Source organism: Acartia tonsa, chromosome 6 (genome assembly GCF_053477335.1).
Source record: "Acartia tonsa isolate MP-2025a chromosome 6, ASM5347733v1, whole genome shotgun sequence".
Taxonomy (NCBI): domain Eukaryota; kingdom Metazoa; phylum Arthropoda; class Copepoda; order Calanoida; family Acartiidae; genus Acartia; species Acartia tonsa.
Genome location: NC_137265.1, coordinates 29,076,933 through 29,095,486, shown reverse-complemented (window position 1 = coordinate 29,095,486; position 18,554 = coordinate 29,076,933). Strand labels below are relative to the sequence as shown.

At 31.5% G+C, this 18,554-nt stretch overlaps 1 protein-coding gene across 1 annotated transcript in view; it reads right to left on the bottom strand.

Moving 5' to 3' along the window:
- Nucleotides 1-18,554, bottom strand: part of LOC145322319 (immunomodulatory peroxidase-like) — a 45,182-nt gene that overhangs the window by 5,441 nt on the left and 21,187 nt on the right. The window contains exons 9-24 of the mRNA XM_080164275.1: nucleotides 13,220-13,247; nucleotides 12,152-12,233; nucleotides 11,739-11,789; nucleotides 11,317-11,354; nucleotides 11,098-11,156; nucleotides 10,689-10,746; nucleotides 10,352-10,407; nucleotides 9,910-9,976; nucleotides 9,596-9,642; nucleotides 5,452-5,493; nucleotides 5,081-5,128; nucleotides 2,528-2,597; nucleotides 1,483-1,561; nucleotides 1,016-1,099; nucleotides 795-848; nucleotides 89-168 (exon numbers count right to left, since the gene is read on the bottom strand). Coding sequence (XP_080020401.1) covers nucleotides 89-168; nucleotides 795-848; nucleotides 1,016-1,099; nucleotides 1,483-1,561; nucleotides 2,528-2,597; nucleotides 5,081-5,128; nucleotides 5,452-5,493; nucleotides 9,596-9,642; nucleotides 9,910-9,976; nucleotides 10,352-10,407; nucleotides 10,689-10,746; nucleotides 11,098-11,156; nucleotides 11,317-11,354; nucleotides 11,739-11,789; nucleotides 12,152-12,233; nucleotides 13,220-13,247 — 943 coding nt within the window. The remainder of the gene's footprint in view (nucleotides 1-88; nucleotides 169-794; nucleotides 849-1,015; nucleotides 1,100-1,482; nucleotides 1,562-2,527; nucleotides 2,598-5,080; nucleotides 5,129-5,451; nucleotides 5,494-9,595; nucleotides 9,643-9,909; nucleotides 9,977-10,351; nucleotides 10,408-10,688; nucleotides 10,747-11,097; nucleotides 11,157-11,316; nucleotides 11,355-11,738; nucleotides 11,790-12,151; nucleotides 12,234-13,219; nucleotides 13,248-18,554) is intronic.

The following is an 18,554-nucleotide window of genomic DNA, read 5'->3' as shown; positions in this document are numbered from 1 at the left end:
TAGGGAATCTTCATAAATGTAAAGTATAGTTTCATGCCATTTTCCTGACATCTCCCGCATTATCTTTTGGGACTAGGGACAGTTTTACCTTGAACAAATCATAAGGTTGCTGCAACATCTCTGATAATCTCTGAGTTCCAACAAACTGATGAGTTCTACTCCAACGCTCTGAAATAAAAATAAGCAAAATTATTTTATAACAAAGTGAGGGAATAGTCCCTTTCGTAACATCGCCCCATAAGGGGCGATTCAACGTATTTTTAAAATGGCTTTTTATAGGTTATTTTAGGTTAGGTTAGGTTATATTGGGTTAGGTGATTGCCCCACAGGGTTAGACCCCCCCGCAGAGGCTAGAAATAGGAGAAAAGCTACTGTGAAAAATACGAAGAATCGCCCCATAAGGTGCGATGTTACGATAGGGACTATACCCCAAAGTGAATTATAGAGTAGCTTCGCTACTAAAAGTAATGCGCTTGTACAAGGACTTGCAAATCCATACAAATATAGTCACAGAACAAAATATTGTACAAATGACTCAAAAGGCTAAATTTATAATAACCAGGAAGGGGACAATAGACAATGGTTTATGAACACTTGTCCTCATTTGTTGGCTTAAAAACTTTGGGTACTTTCATTAAATATTGACGAGTTAGTTTAAATCATCAGTGCTAAAATTTTTCAATCTATTTTTAATCTAGAGAAGGTTGTAACTTGTCTTCATTATCGTTGGGGGATATATATCGATTCATCGTCTATTGTCTTATCCCTGAGAATAGCGCAAGGATAATAATTACCAATAGTAGCGGGAAGAAGAGAGTGGCCAAATCTGAAAGCTGCAGTTGTAAAACCTTAAATATACATAAATATTTATTTTCTAATTTGAGTAATTTTTGTCAATATTCTTTTTATACAAAAAAAACACGCAACCTTTCGAAAACCAACAATTTTCTCGGAGTTATAATCGTAAGAAAATTATAAGTACCTGTTTTTGGGCCAAGGCATTCTAGACAATTACCTGAGGCTGCTGAGGGGTTGATTTCCTTGTTATAACCAGTATAATATCCATGGGTGAAGGGAGTTAGGCCATGTTCATGCAACCCTGAAAATTATAATCATAAGAAATAATTTTTTTATGATACTAATCCAATGATACTAAATAAAGATTGATTTTTAAGTTAAATTTAAATAAATGTACTATGTGTTAAGTGCATATTAAAAGAAATATCTAAAAAAGCAACTATATTATTTCTTTGAATATTATAGGCCAAAAACTGAATTGACATAACTATTATCACTTTATTCTATCGAAGTTTATGCATCTAATTGAATCATTTAATTGGCTAAGACATTCACTTTACTGAAAATAAGCATATGGAAATTTTTTAATTATTTTTTTTATGTAAACCACGTGTTGTAATTGACTCAAATCAAATGTGGGGCTTCCATATGCAGTATTTGAAAAAAATTGTATAAATGACTAACCTTGTTTGCCAAGAACCAAAGGCAGAAATTCGACAAGAGTGATATGCTGCACAATAGCGGCGACAATATGACGCACTTCCTACCATAAAAAAATTGCATAACTATAAACAAGAATTTGTTGCTTTACTTAAAAATATACAATATTCCTGGTGTTTCATAAAAAGAAAAATTACATTCCTTTAACATAATATTCTTTTCTTTGTTGATAATAATTACAGCATAACAGTGTTTTTATTTATGTGGCAATATTTTTGAACAAAACATAAGAGGCAAAATTGGTTTTCCAAATATTCCTCCTTTTCTAAATTAATTGAGAATGAGATTATGATTATACTATGGACAGGGGCGTCCAAGCTTTTTATTTTGGGGGAAGTAAAAAATTTTTAAGGGGGGGGTAAAATGGCGCACGAAGCGCGCCGCAAATTTTTTTAACCCCCCCAAAATTTTTACCCCGGGGGTAAAATTTGCTTGGGGGGGGGGGGTTACTTATCCCCCCTGAAATCTGTTGGCAGGGGTAAATTTTGTTTACCCCCCCAAAAAAAAAAAAATTTACCCCCGGGGTAAAATTTTTTTGGGGGGTTATTTAAATTTACCCCTGCCAACAGATTTCAGGGAGGGGGGAGGGGTGAATACCCCTTTACCCCCCCCCCCCTTGGACGTTTATGACTATGGAGGATTGTCATAGTAATTTAGGAGCAGTAATTTTACTAAAATTTGTAGTGGTTATTTCCTAATTTTAAATTTAATATTATTTGATTTAAAATTTCAAATATTCAAAGTTAGAAAGTTCAAGCTAGAGAAAGTATTTTAAAGATTAAAAGATCAATTTGAAGAAAATATTTTAAAGAATATAAATTTAGATTTTTTGTTTTAAATTTTAAAATATTTAAAAGTTTTGAATGTAGAAGAAATTTTTCTAATTTAGTATTTTGAAGTAGTTCAACTTTTCTATAATTGTTTAAATTTGTCTATCTACATGAAATGTCTAAATAATTTTTTTTCTTTCATTTTTTATTCACACACCTTTCATACAAATTTAACTTACCTGGAAAATAGTTTCATCAGACCAGTGTGGGTTTATAACAGCTAATTCATCTGCTAATCTATTATGTTCTCTATAATATAATATAAATATTAATAGTGTGGGTTTATAACAGCTAATTCATCTGCTAATCTATTATGTTCTCTATAATATAATTTAAATATTAATAGTGTGGGTTTATAACAGCTATAATATTATATAATTATTGATAGTGTGGGTTTATAACAGCTAGTTCATCTGCTAATCTATTATGTTCAATATAATATAATATAAATATTAATAGTGTGGGTTTATAACAGCTAATTAATCTGCTAATCTATTATGTTCTCTATAATATAATATAAATACTAATAGTGTGGGTTTATAACAACTAATTCATCTGCTAATCTATTATGTTCTCTATAATATAATATACATATTAATAGTGTGGGTTTATAACAGCTAATTTATCTGCTAATCTATTATGTTCAATATAATATAATATAAATATTAATAGTGTGGGTTTATCATAGCAAGTTCATTTGATACTAATAAATATTTCACCTAAAGAAAAACTGTTTTACCTTGAACTTTTAAATCTGTCATAAAATTATCGTAGAGACAAACTGTACTCAATTTCTTTATATCAAAAACAACTTATGTATAATCGCTATCAAAAAGATATGTCACTATTTTAACTTTGAACTTGGGGGATGGGGGAGTGGAGTAGTAAAAATTTAAAATTTAATTAGAATTTTTATAAAATCATTGCACATAATCTTTCGCTTTAAAGTTTATTCAAAACAATTAGTATTTAACGACCTTTAGGTTTGAACAGAAAGAAGAACAAGAACAGTTTTGTCATTTGGTAAGGAAGCAATATTCAGAGAAAGTTCAAAATAAAATGAGAATAAAAGTGTGTAAGTGATGTTTTTTGAAGTAAAAGAAAAGCTTTTTGGATATACTAGCAGCTAAGCCCATATAGGCCTCTAGGGGCACATAAAATGTTTTATTTAAGATCAATTGTTTACCAAAAAATACCCAAAAGGCTCTTTATATTTGTTTGATTCATGGCGATTTCTCTTTGGAGGGTAATGGTACCCTCCCTTAAAATAGCTATAAACCTTCGGAACAGATAGACAGACAGAAATTCTTTTACTTTATTATAAGGATAAAAGCATCGAGAACCATTAGATTATAGACAATTTGACTGGTGTATACTCACAAATTCTAGATTCATCTTTGCAACTAAAAATCAATTAACACTTTTTTTCAGTGGGTTAAATGTCAACCCTTAATGGATTAAAATTCCAAAGTTTTCCAGATTAATTTGGTATACCTAAACAACTTTATTTGTGTTATAGCTACTATATAATTTACTTTTACATACTAAAAATAATTGAGCATGAATTAATCTACACCGCTAAAGCCAAAATGGAGTGCGTTTTAACACAGACAACAAGAGAGGTGCTATTTTATTGTCATTTAGGGGTATTGATACAGCTCCATAAAGTCCACCCTATACATAATCATCATACTCAAAAGACTGGTAAATTGAGGAGGAAGGCGCGCGATGCTGCGCAAAATGGTACAAAAAAAATAACGTCATACTATAAAGTTGTCCAATGAGAGGCCAGTATACATTGTAATTGACCAATGGTAAAATATATACTCGCCTCTCATTGGTTATTTTATCATATGAGGTCAATTTTTTGTACCATTTTGCGCAGCATCAAGGCGCGCAATTTTTTTTCTCACACTAATCTCAAATCTGAGGAGGTATAACTTTTCCCCTTGACATACCCATTGGTTGTTTTCGGGGGTTGTAACAGGGGGATGTAGAGGGGTGTAGGAAGTAACAAGGGGGTGTAGAGGGGTGTAGGAAGTACCAAGGGGGTGTAGAGGGGTGTAGGAAGTACCAAGGGGGTGTAGAGGGGTGTAGGAAGTACCAAGGGGGTGTAGAGGGGTGTAGGAAGTAACAAGGGGGTGTAGAGGGGTGTAGGAAGTAACAAGGGGGTGTAGAGGGGTGTAGGAAGTAACAAGGGGGTGTAGAGGGGTGTAGGAAGTAACAAGGGGGTGTAGAGGGGTGTAGGAAGTACCAAGGGGGATTAGAGGGGTGTAGGAAGGTGCACTTCTCTGGTAGAAGTAATAAGAATTTTTGTGTCCATTGCGTATTTCAATTTGTCCTATACTTTGAGATTTAAGGCAATTATTTAAGTCTTTTAATATCATTTTCCTTGTTTTCAGTAAAGTTTGATCAAGTAATTAAAGCCAACTAAATTCTGTACTTTTTCGAAGAACAGCTTCTCTTAGACTTGATATTTCAGTCTGTCTGTTTTTTAACTTGTGTTCTACAATGTATGATCACATTATTTATTATTTGTTATAAACGGTAAATAAGTAAGGTTAGTGCCTGAAACAAAATATATTCATGGTAGTAGTCCACTGATTTTAATTTTTCGTTCATGAAGGTGAAATGGATAGTTAATGCGCGTCCACTTATAAATACAAGTCTGTGGGTTTATCAAAAAAGAGGGCTTTAGCTAAAAAATCTTAAATCTTTTTAAAAAATTTTACCTTATAAAAAGTGTGTGAATCAAAGACAATACTGTCTGTTCGCTAACTCTAAATAAAAAAATATAATATTACCTATATAATAAATAAATTACAATAATGAAAATTAAGCTATAAATTGTTGCAAAAATATTTTTATAATTTCGTTTTAGTGTTCATAAAGAAAAGTATTCAATTAAAGTTAGTAAATATTCCTATAATATGGTAACTTTCTTGTTTATCGTCGGCTTTTAAAAAAATCATAAACACAAAATATAAATGAAAAGACATTAAATAAAAATTTAAATATAGTATTCGTCCAAAATTCAAATTTTTGATGATTTTATTGCTGCACTACTAGTGGACATAATTGTGATGGTTGTAATGGCATTTACCTTGGATCTCCTGTGAAGAAACAGTAAACATCTTTGTTAGGCCTAAAAAATATTCAGTTTTAGCTTTTTTCTCTAACATTTAAGGACAATGTAATAGATGTATAATGCTAGACCTACTCGAGTATTATTCACAATTATAGAACTAATCGTAACGCATTTGCTAATTGTCTTAGATGACACTTACGAGAATCAGGCTTAGCTAGAAATATCACAATAAAAAATATTTACATTTTGCCAGATATCAAATCTTAAAAATTAAAAAACAAAATTTTTGCAAATTCTATTATATAAAGTAGTAAGCGTTTTTTGTCTGTCCCGAAGGATCTCGCTAACCGCTGAACCGATATTGTTCTCCTTTACAGTGAAGCTTCTTATAGGTCCTGGTCTTCACCCCCCTCTCCCCCCCCCAAATTTTTTTACTCTTTTGAACACAAATTTAAAATGGGATGAGGTCGACTTTTCCCCCTCCTACCTTAAGTGCCCCTAGAGGCTTCTAGGGGGGGGGGGGCGTAGCCGCTAGTAATTTTATATAGCTCTAAACTTTGAAATAGAAGAGTAAGTAAAAAATCAACAAAAGGCCAATCCTATAAAATTTTCTTAGCTAGGGTTTCGTTACAATTATATTAATAAACTCTTAGGCTACTCAAAGAAATTTTACAGGATATGGACCATAAATACTTAAAGTAAGGAAATCATTACATAAAGACACAGACACATAGAGGGAGGGAGGTTAATCAGTATAAAAGACACTTTAAAAACAATAATGAAAAAAGTGGTTCTAAGAGGTCTATTATAATAAGTCAATTATAAACTAAAATGTCAATGTATTGTATATGTTAGCAGTGTTGTAATATGCAATGTTTAAATCTTAATTTCTGTAATTATAGAGAGGAATATTTCATATCAAGAAAAATTATGTTGCCTTCAATTTGCACAAAAAAACTAAAAATTCATTGAATTTAGGTATCACAAAATCATCTGGTGTAAATATTGGACGGAGGCAAAATGGTTTTCTTTGTTTAACTGTGAAATACCCAAACCCATATTAGAACTACTTGTGTATAAAATTCATAAAATAAATATTTTTGAGATGAACACAGTAATAGTGACTGACTGATTATGACGTAACAAAAAAAATTAGCCAATGAGAGGCCGTTATTGACCAATGGTAAAATTTATAGTGGCCTCTCATTGGCTAATTTTTTTTTGTTACGTCATAATCAGTCAGACACTATTACTGTGTTCTTTGAGATAAACTATTCATCGTGTTTCCCTGTATCTCTGTAAGTTTGTAGGTTAACTGTTAATTATGTATTATGGGCGCATGACCTTCATGTTGTTTCCTCATGTCCTTTAATATTCTAGAGTAAGTTTTAAGTTTCGTTTTATTACATGTAAAATTTTAGCTCAAAACCACATAGTTAAGCTTACTAATAGAATAAGAAAAATTGGTAGTCCCTTTCGTGGCAACGATTCTTAAGGGTGATTCTTCGTTTTTTTTTTCACAGTAGCTTTTCTCCTAGTCCCTGCGGAATGCTCTAACCCTGCGGAACCAATTACCTGACCCTGTGGGGGCAATCACCTAACCCAATATAACCTCAACTCACCTAAAATAACCTATCAAAAGCCATTTTAAAAATACGACGAATTGCCCCTTGAGGGGCGTTGCCACGAAAGGGACTACCAATTTTTCTTATTCTATTAGTAAGCTTAACTATGTGGTTTTGAGCTAAAATTTTACATGTAAGAAAACGAAAAAATGGAAGGCTAATGTAAGTAAAGTGTCATAAAGTGGCTAAAATTTTTCTAAAATCTTGATTGGCAGTACAAACAAGCAGTATTCTAACTTTTCAACCAATACTTTTCAACTTCAGAAGGGGTATATTTGTATATTTGTTCATCATTATTGAGTATCCATATCAATTAATTGAATTTAGTGTAAATAAATTAATTAAAATCCCTGTAACATTCTAATTACTATCTTTAGTTGGCTTAAACAGAAGAGATATGTTGAAAATTAAAAAATTGTTTTATTTTTATATGTTGGGTTACCTAATTACAATTGTTTAATGATTACATGTCAAAAAACTATCAGGGATAAATGGATAGGACAATAAGCGATGAAATAATCTACCCCATCATGTCTTAAGTCCTGTCTTTATGAGCAAAATCTGTCTTTGAAAGCTTGTTAATATTTTAATCCATTGATGTGGACATTTATTTATCTCCAAATGTCTTTTTATCCCTGAAAAATGTACAATTTAGTCAAATATTAAGTCATATATTTTGTTTTCTTTATATGAAGTAAAAACCATTCTTTTTATGATTATAAAGCTAATAAAAATAAATTACACCAAAGTCAACAAACTTGAAATGTCACTCTGTGGTATTTAATTATTCTATGTTTTATAAATAACTGTATACGCTAACAAAAAACGTCGTTGAGGAGACCCAAAACCTCGTCATATGACGTTAAATGATCTGTAATTACTAAACCAATTGAAGTTTTTAATTTCAGGGATGGTTAATGATTTATTTACTCAAATGTTTAGGTCTTGATGTGGTTTTAGGCTATTTTATTGCTTTCTTTTACCTAGATGCTAGAGCTTAGCCACTGTTTATTATATTCTAACTTGAATCAAGCCTTTTAAACCAATAAAAATCAGTACAGGTTTAAACTATATAGAAGTTTTGCCCAAAAAGAGTTATATCGTTTTTAGTTTACCCAATTGGAAAGATAAGACTATCAAAGTATTAAGAAAGAATAATCAACCTTTAGATTTGTTTATGGTTTTATATTGAAAGGTTCCTCAAAGGTGTAAAATTAATTACGCAAAATAACTTAAAATAGAATATAGATTAAAAATTTGGGTATAGTCCCCTTCGTGGCAACGCCCCTTAAGGTTTGTTAGGTTATTTAAGGTTAGATTAAGTGATTGCGCCGCAGGGTTAGGCAATTGGCCCCGCAGGGGCTAGAAATAGGAGAAAAGCTACTTAGAAAATACGAAGAAACGCCCCTTAAAGGGCGTTGCCACGAAAGGGTCCATACCCAAATAGTTTGTAGATTGAAAAACATATTGTGTATTTTTCTCCCAAATGTTTTCCATCCATTTATTTATATTTTAGCTACTATAAGTTAATTTTGCTTATAACATTATGAAAGTCATCAATTAAAAAAAATATTTGCTTTTGTGTTTTTTTTGTAAATGTAGGTACACCTTTTCAAAAGGTTCCTAAAAAGGGTGCAGGCACCGCGTTCATCGACATTTGTGTTTTGGGTCGTGTTTAAGTCATTTAGACACCCAAATAGCTAGAATAATAATAATCATATTCATAGATATTGTAAAACTTTTATAGGAGAGCTAAAAAGGGCTAATATCAATACTAGAATGGGCAAAATCGGTTATATTTTGACTTAAAGGGCAATTTAGAGAAGCGTTGGAAAGTGTCATGTGTGGCGTCATAAGAATACGTCGCTTTTTAGTGGTTTCCTTTCCCACTTCTCCTCTCATCCCTCCTTTTTAAACGTATTTTTATGACGGCACACATGACACTTTCCAGTGCTTCAAATTCAGGTCGTTTCCATTTTTTATCTATTTTTTTGTGTTTTGTTTGACGGACATAATTTGTTTTGTAGCTTCGTTGCTAAAATGTAAATATCTATATACAATGTCAGAGCTACACGTGTTCTTTAGATTTGGATGTTAATATGCCCCGCTTCAAGTTATGTGTCTTACTTTGGCGGTTTCCCTCCAAATGCCACAGAACAGGGCTGGATCTTTAAATCATTTAAGTGGTGAGCCAGATCGGGGTGAGCCGAATTTCAGCCAATATCAGCGCGGCATTTCATAAAATGCTGTGCTCTCATTGGTGGAAAGTTGGCTTACCCCGATTCGGCTCACCACTAAAATGATTTAAAGATCCAGCTCAGAACCCCTTTTTTTAATTATATCAAAACAAGGGGGAGGTTCTTATTTGTAAGTTTGTGTAATACTTTAGGTCAGGTTAGGTTAGGTTTTAAATATTGAAAAACGACCCCCCCCCCCCACTATTTTCAAGTTTTTAAGTTGTTTTGAGTTCGCAAGGTTTTTTTTTGGTGGGGGGGAGTTCTGTTACTTCCTCCAAAAGTATGTTTAATTCTTACCTAATACAACCTCGATCAGGATCCTCTAAATTCAATGGCAACAGATCCTAAAATACAAAAAAAAATATTTTTCATATTAATACTGTCTTTTTGGCAGGCATTAGAAAAGAGAGGTAAATTGTATTTCCGCCTGTATTGTTTTGGTGTGAAATTCTGCCATTGCAATTGCATTGGTGGATTAAAAATATTGGAAGTATATAATGTCTTTCTTGAAGATTTTCTTTATCATACATTAATTTTTAAGAAACAGAAAAAAATTAGACTAATGATGAAGAACATTGGAAAATGCTTTGGAATATTAAGAAATTAAATACCTTAAGTCCTAAATTTCCAAAGACAGGCAAGGTTTTCATTTTTCCACCAACATAACTTCTTAATTTCCTGGATTATGAATAACATTTCATTAGTAAACTAACAGATACGTTCCTAGCATCTAGAAAAACTGTATTTGGAGGGGGAGAGAGTTGGCAAGGTAATAAACTAAAACTATACGAAGACTTCAATCGAAAAATAAAATAGTCTAAAACTATCCTGCGACATAAGCAAAACTTTCCTACTCATTATGTGCAATGGCAAACGATATCTTAACTCACAATAAAAAAAAATTTACTAATCCAATAGGTTAGGTATCAATTTATTGAACCATTGTTTGTGGAATCCCGAATGGGTTGTGGGCAAATTTGAGAGTGTTCAGCTTTATTTTGCAAAATACTAATCTTAATCAGAACAGTAGGTAAAAATGATAGATAATTTTACCTAATTGTTTTGTGTTCATTTGAATATACAGTATTTGCATCTATAGTTGCACTAATCTAAAAATAAAAAAAGTTTACGCGCAAAGATTCTTCTTTAAATTTGAATTCCCTACCTTTGTCTCTATATCTTTTATGTTACTTCATTTACATATTATCTACAAGTAGACATATCAAAATTAAAACAATTTAACATATACATATATAAATATTAAATTCCCTTACTATGGCTGTCAGTAACTCTAGTTTCTCAAACTCTTATACACTTAAATAGGCCATGATGAAATTCTGATATAATTATTCTATATATAAAAAATAAAAAAATAAAAACAGTTCCTTACTTGATTAAATTGTTCTCTTGGTCCCAGCTTACACTCAGCTCGAAGCCCAGCTCTCGATCTAAAAACAAATTATCTATTATGTGAAATGTGTTTAAGTTATATTCAACCAATCATTCTGTCTGTATCATTATTTTTTTCTTTTGAAATATTTATTCTATATGACATTATTATATTTTTCACACATATTGTCACATATCGACAAATTTTGTACCTTGGTGTTAAAGGTTTAAAACCTTGCTATAGAAAAAAAGTAAAGAGGATTTCTTACCAAAGTAATATATTTTAAGTTTGTGATTTCAGAAATAGTTGTAAGGAATTTGCTTTGATGATTGCATCATATCTACTCTTTGCTTCGTTTTTTTTTGTATAGAGTAATCATTATTTAGACGAAATGTAATATTTTTCATACCTGACAAAATTCATGCAGCCCTGTCTGTATCTTGAGTAAAAGGGGTCATTATTGGGAATCTAAACAATTAAAGTTAAGTGGTAGATAAAGGTTTTGATTAGTAAACTTTGTTATAATGTCAGTTGCTTTAGCAAGATGAAAACTAAAGACGCGTTTTTAGGTCCAATTATTTTCCTAATTTTTTTACATCGAGATCCTAAAAATGATAAATTATCTTACCGAAATAGGTAGACAGCTAGGATGAGTTACATTAGGACCTGAATATTAAATCACATAATTTTAATTTTTATGTATAAGACTAAGTATTTAATGATCATAGATTTCTACACATTTTTAAAAATGTTAAAGTATTAAATTACATTTCTTCAAATAAATAATTAGGTATAGTTAAGGATTCTTATTCAAAAATACGTTTTATATAAGTAAATTAAATGACAGTTTTGGACTCTGGAGAAACTATATTTTGGAAAGAGCACCCGACAGTCAATCCAACACGGCTAAGTACAGCTGTATAGTAACTGCTCTAATAATAGTTATAACTCTTAGAAGCAAAGCTTCTCTATAATGCTGATCAAAGCTTTACTGATGACGAACCGGACACGAAAATGGACTATGAGCAGCCAATACAACAACAAGCTTACCCTGGCAACATTTTACGTCGTGGGTTTCAGCAGTCAAAGTAATATCATGATCTAGATAAAAATAATGTTATACTGGCAAAATTCATATCCACAAGTTTACTCATAAAACTTTAATAGTAATGAAAATATCAAGCGGTGAAAAAGGTCTAATTGTCATTTCAAGCAAATAATTATTAAAAAGTAAAAGTGAGGTTTGTAAACAAAAAAGTATGCATTAAGAATTTCAAATTCAGGTAACCTAATATAGCGATAGTTGAAACTTTTAGCCTTGCTATCCAAAACCCTTTCTTACCTTACCTTACAGAAGATACATAAAAACATAGGTTCATATAAAACTTGAGTTATTATGTTAGGAGAGGGGAAGGGGATGCTAGTCCCTGATATTTGTTTGAAGATAATTTAGATATCATTACCGATAAACTGTCCCCAAGCCACGAACAGGATTGAGATAGCATACTCATGGACACTTTTATCTGTATGGCACAGGCTAGAGATCTATAAAAGGATAGAAATTAAATGTATAAACCAGGCAAGATTTCTAATAAGGAAGAAAAATCTCTATATTACGAAACAGGCTAGTAAACTAAGAAAACTAAAAGGTGCTTGCTTACATGTGAAGACCGGAGCACCGAAAACCCCCCCCCCCCGCTTAGTTTTGACAAAAATCAAAAATAAGGGGGGGGTAGTTTTTTAACCCCCCGCTTAGTTTTGACAAAAATCAAAAATAAGGGGGGGGGGGGTAGTTTTTAACCCCCCCCCCCCCTTAATATTGAAGAAAATCAAAAATAAGGGGGGGGTAGTTTTTTCACTGTACAACACGCCAGAAAGTTGAGTGAGGTAAATCAAGTAAATCCAGTATACCAGAGGGGAAACCTTATTACAGGGATATTCATGTTTTGGGGCATAATTTCCTTATTTATTGACTTTGGCCAGTAAAAGGTTTTAATTTTGCGCAAATAAGGTTTCCCCTCTGGTATACTGGATTTTCTTGATTTACCTCACTCAACTTTCTGGCGTGTGTACAGTGAAAAAACTACCCCCCCCTTATTTTTGATTTTCTTCAAAATTAAGGGGGGGGTTAAGTCTTTGCCTTGCTGAGCCCTTTTCCTCCTTGCCGTTTTCCAGACATTAAAAAACTACCCCCCCCCTTATTTTTGATTTTTGTCAAAACTAAGCGGGGGGGGGGGGGTTTCGGTGCTCCAGTCTACCACATGTAAGCAAGTACCAACTAAAAAATTGCAAATGCTAAACTTTGCTAATTATTTGTAGTGCTAGAAATTACAGATTAACAAAGCATTTTCTTGAATACAAATGATTGGGTAGATATATGTATATAAATAAATTACTGGATCAAACCTTTTACCCATTTTGACTTATTGATCATCAAGAATTAATAGAGCACGGCAGCAACCATTGTTTATTTTTGTTGTTGCTAAAATGTCCAAAATTACACAAAAAATATAATAATGATAAAAACTTACCAATCTGGGTGATGGCAATGGACGACCTATATTCAAAATTCATTTATTGTCCTATTTTTATTAATGATGATGAAATATTCCTTGATCCTTCCAAAGAATTGAGAAATATATTTAGCATTGAAAATTTAGTGAAACAATTGTCGTCAATAAAGTATTATTCCCTCTTCTATTACTTACCCTTTTTTTAAAAATTACAATCTTTAAAGAAAGTTTGTTAATTTGAAACTTTCTCTTTGAAATCAAGATAAGATCAAATGAAAAAATAACCCCCCCTCCCCCCTCCCGCCGCCGATATGCACTTTAATGGAAAGCTACTGTGTTAAAACAAAGGTAGTTGTCCTAAGCTCTGCTGGTAAAATTACTAATGATTATCATAATAATTATAGCTTCATAAATGTACCCATATTTTCTAATTAGCCCCAGGCCGAGACACAATAAATGATAATTGAATTTGATCCCATACTACTCTCCCAATATTTGCTAGGTATCAAATAAAGAATTTCAAACACAAAAATTTGAGGGAAAGTTTATTTTATCGACAATAGTCCCTGTATCCTTATATAAGCCTTGCATGATGTTATTTACTTTTATTTTCTTATTTACCCCCTGCATTTTTTAAAGACAAAATCGGGTGGTTGATAGCAATTATCCTTTCTTGAAAACAGTGTTTTAATTAGTACCCAGTTAAACTTTATTAATTCAAAGACTTTTAATTTTGCAGGTTATCAATATGAAATCACATTATGTTAAGTGGAAGGAGTATTTCTCTGTTTGTTCGTTGAGATTTTACAATTTAGGGAAGCTTCTCAAATACCCGTGACAGTTTGATTAAGATTTGGATAATATGAGAATTACGATGTTTATTATGCTTTTTTACTGTCACTTCTATTCCTTTTCAAATACAAATCCCCTAAAAGCTAGGCTAGCTAGAGGCACAGGCAATATTTTTGTTACAGTTGCAATATCTGACGTATTGTCGACACAGCAAACTTTAGATTAATTGTTTTTAAAGATAGGTGTAATGTTTTCATTCTTGCAACTTTTATAATCCATTTTTATGCCTAATTAATGCTTGTATTTTCTTCAAATGCAATATCGTAGATTTTACTAAAACAAGGATTATTTTATCCAAAAGTAGCATAACCAGCAAAAAACATACATTTCGAAGATATTGGTAATGAATCAAACTTTAACTACCATTAAACTAATGTAAAAATGCCATTAAAATATCAATTATAAGTCAGTCGTCTTCATTTAGTAATACCATATATTCGACACTAAGAATATTATAAAACATGGTATTTCGATAGTTTGTCAACAATGACCACTTACGTCATACAAAGTAAATATAGATGTGTCGACATGGTGAAAACTACAGACTATTTTTAAATGAGGGAAGGGGTGGTAATAGTACTGTATATTTAAAAAGGATTTTGGCCAAACACCCGAAAAATTAGAAACGATAAGAAATCAACATCGCAGCATGCCACCGTAGCTAACAAGGATAAAGCAATATAAATATTTATATATTTAGAACTTGAAATCTTTTGATTTTTGCGGTTTTTTTTTACAAAACATATAGTAAGTTTTATCCTATGATAGCAAAGTTACGATGTTTGTCTACTTGCCCGTTAAGATCTATTAAATGGCTTGACCTATGACACATTTCAATTAAAGAAAGTTCCTGATTAGTCTTCACTCAAAAATGCTCTTTTATCAATTTTGTAAATATTAAATTTTTTTTGCAAAATTATAAACAGGGAATTCCGTCTGTCTGTAAAAGTATCTTTTATACTATTATTATAAGTTTTTGCTAACTTACTGTTCCTTGAAAGCGTGTTTCACGGATTATAAAAATGGCTGAAATATGAGCGCAGAAATATGGGCTCTGGTTTCTATAGACGTTTAAATTTAGTTGGATCACAATTTTGTAAATGCATAGTTTTCACAGATTTTTACTGTGATTTTACTGCAGGAATAGAAACCTTATTGCAGTTGCACAAATCTGCATAAAATTGGTTCAGCAAAATCCCATAACCAACTTGTGGACAACCAATAACCAACCTTTCAAAATATGTTTTCAAGTAATAATTTTTACTGCCTTAAAAAGTTTTCAACAATCGTATTATTGATTATGGATGTCATCATCCCCAGGCCCAAGTATGTAAAGTATAAAGAAACCCAATAATTTATTAGGGGCTATTTATTTCAAGAGTGTTAACGAAACCCTCTAAAATAGATGAAAAGCATACAGATATATACATAAAGATTTCCTGAATTAGGGGACAAAGACTATAGAGAAATGTTTTCGAATATGAGTCAATTAGATAATAATTTCTTTTGGTAGACAGATAGGCAAATACATCTTACCTCTTCTGATTAAAAATAAAAAGTAAGGAAGGGGGTTGCTGATATTCGCTTGCAATTTAAACAATTTAACCATATTTCAAACAACAAAACAAGTTAAACTGTTGAAACTTTAAGGATAAAACAAGAATAAAACTATACTAATGTGTCAAATGACTAAAAATAAGATTTTCAAAATTATATTATGTTTTATTTATCTACTGTAACATTTTGGTCTGTTTGTTTGCCTGTAAAAACTAATTACAGTTTTAGTTTTTAAAAGCGAAGCTTTTCTATAATTAGGGTCGGTCCGTCCGTACGTCCGTAACGGATAGCTTTTTTCGTTGATTTTGGCATGTTAGAATTGTCCTATCGATTTCAAATTTTGCATGGTGATTCCTTTAGTAGTTAGGTACGATTTAGAAAGCGTAGCAACTCTGTAATCATCACCAAAATGTCCGTACGTCCATTTTAAACATGTTGATTTTTTTACTTTTTTAACAACAAATTTTTATGTGATCTAATCATCCGATTGATCTGATTTTTGGAATATTAATTCCTGGGACAACAAAGTATAATTTTATAAGCGAAGCAACTCTATAATCAAGTCCTAAAAATGTAAGTATGTCCATAAACATTATCTTGAATCAAGCAGTTTTTCAACAAATTTACTTACAATTTTGCTTTGACTCTTATACATTTATATTATGATTATTCAGTTATGACACTATACAAGTGTTAATGTCCGTTTGTCCTACCGTTTCAGTGCTTCGCTTTTATGGATGTTGTCATCCTTGTTTTTTATCGTTTGTCCGAATTAATATTAGCAGTCTTTTTGTGGGGAAAATCCGCGGAAGAATCTGAATTAGCGAGTAGGTGCACAATCCGTAGCTGCACTATTTACTGATAATCTCGGCCACCAAACTGCGGTTTCTCGCAGCTAAAAATAGCAATTTTGCAAATTATAGCCGACACTGAAAACGGAACTGCAGCAAAATTTTCTGTGTCCTAAACAACATTAACATGGGCGGCTGTCAAGATTAGATTATTTTCCATTTCATGAATTGGATTATTTTTATGGCTGGCAAAAATGTTGAAAATCATTAAGGACAAAAGATAAAATGAAATTTAAATTTTGCGCACTCCAGTTTTGGTTGCTGCCCTTTTCATCTTGAAATGACCTTTTTAGCCGGGAAAGTAGGATAAAGAATAAAGGACAACTAAATCATGGACATAAATAAGTTTTCGTGTAAAATTTTCGGAACTCTGTAGTTTTTCCAACAACATAAGTAAAAAGTCATAATATTTACGTTATGTCGATAATAAATTATGTTAGCTATACTTTTAGTGCATAAAGGCGGCACTTTTTTAGAGAATGTTTCGTAGATATTGTCTGAGCTTTTATGACCATTTTATCTAAACAAACCAATTTTGTCTTTAGATATAATTAGTTTGATAGATATTAATATTTATCTGAAAAAAACATACACACAAATTTAAAAAATGGAGAAATAATTGGAAATTATGATTAAAATCTTGCAGAATATTTTTATGTATATTTTTTTAGATGCATTGTCTCTTTTTTGGTATTAAAAAAGAACAAGATAACTTTTGAGTTGTACCATAAAATTGATTTTAAAATGTCACCGTGACAATAATATCCTGGTAATATTTTTTTATTTCATTTCTTCACCATTAATTGAAGATTATTATTTTTTAATTCTAGTTTAAAATGTATCACAAAGTTCATATATTATACTAGTTCTTGCCAACTGGAAGACCGACTTGATTATTCTTATTAAAGATTTCTCCTAATATCAAATGTACAATGAAATAGTCTAAATTCATCCTTGGACTTAAGTGAAGCTTTCCTAAATTTAGAAACTGAATTGGGTCAGTGGCTAAAAAGACCTTAACAGACAAAAAAATAAAAAAATACTTAAATTACTGAACACAAAAATCATCACAATACGAACAAAATATGAAGAAGCTGCATAAATATTATCAATGGAAATCGAATCTCAAAAAATTCGAGACATCTACCTTATACAGATGCCGAGTAAACCATATTACCAGAACAGTATCATATTGCTCCCATATTGGTTGGACAAAAAGATATAGAGAGCGATAGAGTTGGTTCGCTAATAAAAAAAGTGAAAATTTCTCGTATTCATTCAAATCCGGTGGATAAGAACCTGTTCTCATCCATACGAAAAAACTATGTCTAGCATCGTATTATATCCAGCTTTCTACAAATATAAAAAGTACAATCATAAGATTAAAACCAGTTTTTTTAGCCCGTGACTTCGGCACCTCGGGGCTCAAAAAACTGGTTTTAATATTATATTTGTACATTCTATAACCGCGGAAAGCTGTTTATAATACGATGGGAGAAATAACTATTCTTGCAATGAAAATAAGTTGAACATTAAATCAATAAAAATAGCTATCCGTTATATTTAGACACTAATTATTGATAATATTCGTTCTTAAACCAAAACAAATGTCATATGGAGTAGGCCATAAAATCTTTTAATTGCTTTGTTTATGGGTAATTATCACACATATTTCGGTTGAAAGGCAGTTTAGTTAGATACTTTTAAATATAAAACCTAAAATAATATATAAACTTAGGTTTATAGCTTTATTCTATTATATAAAGTAGTAAGCTTTTTTGCTTGTAGCGAAGGATATTATTAACCACTGAACCGATATGGTTCTCTTTTACAGTGAAGCTTCGTAAATATAGGTCTTATGAAGGTTTTTAACTATGTTGGGGGAGGGTATCGACACCCTACAAATAAAAATGTCCCTCCCCCCTAAATAAAAAAAAACATTCTTTCTTTTTCATTTAAATCTTAAGATCAAAATGTAGTGGGGTCGACTTCCCCCCCCCCTCCCCCCCCCCGCATGAAATGCCCTTATAGTCCTTTTTTAAGCTGCCGAAGAAATCCCGATATTTATAACTAATTTTATTATATACGCCAAA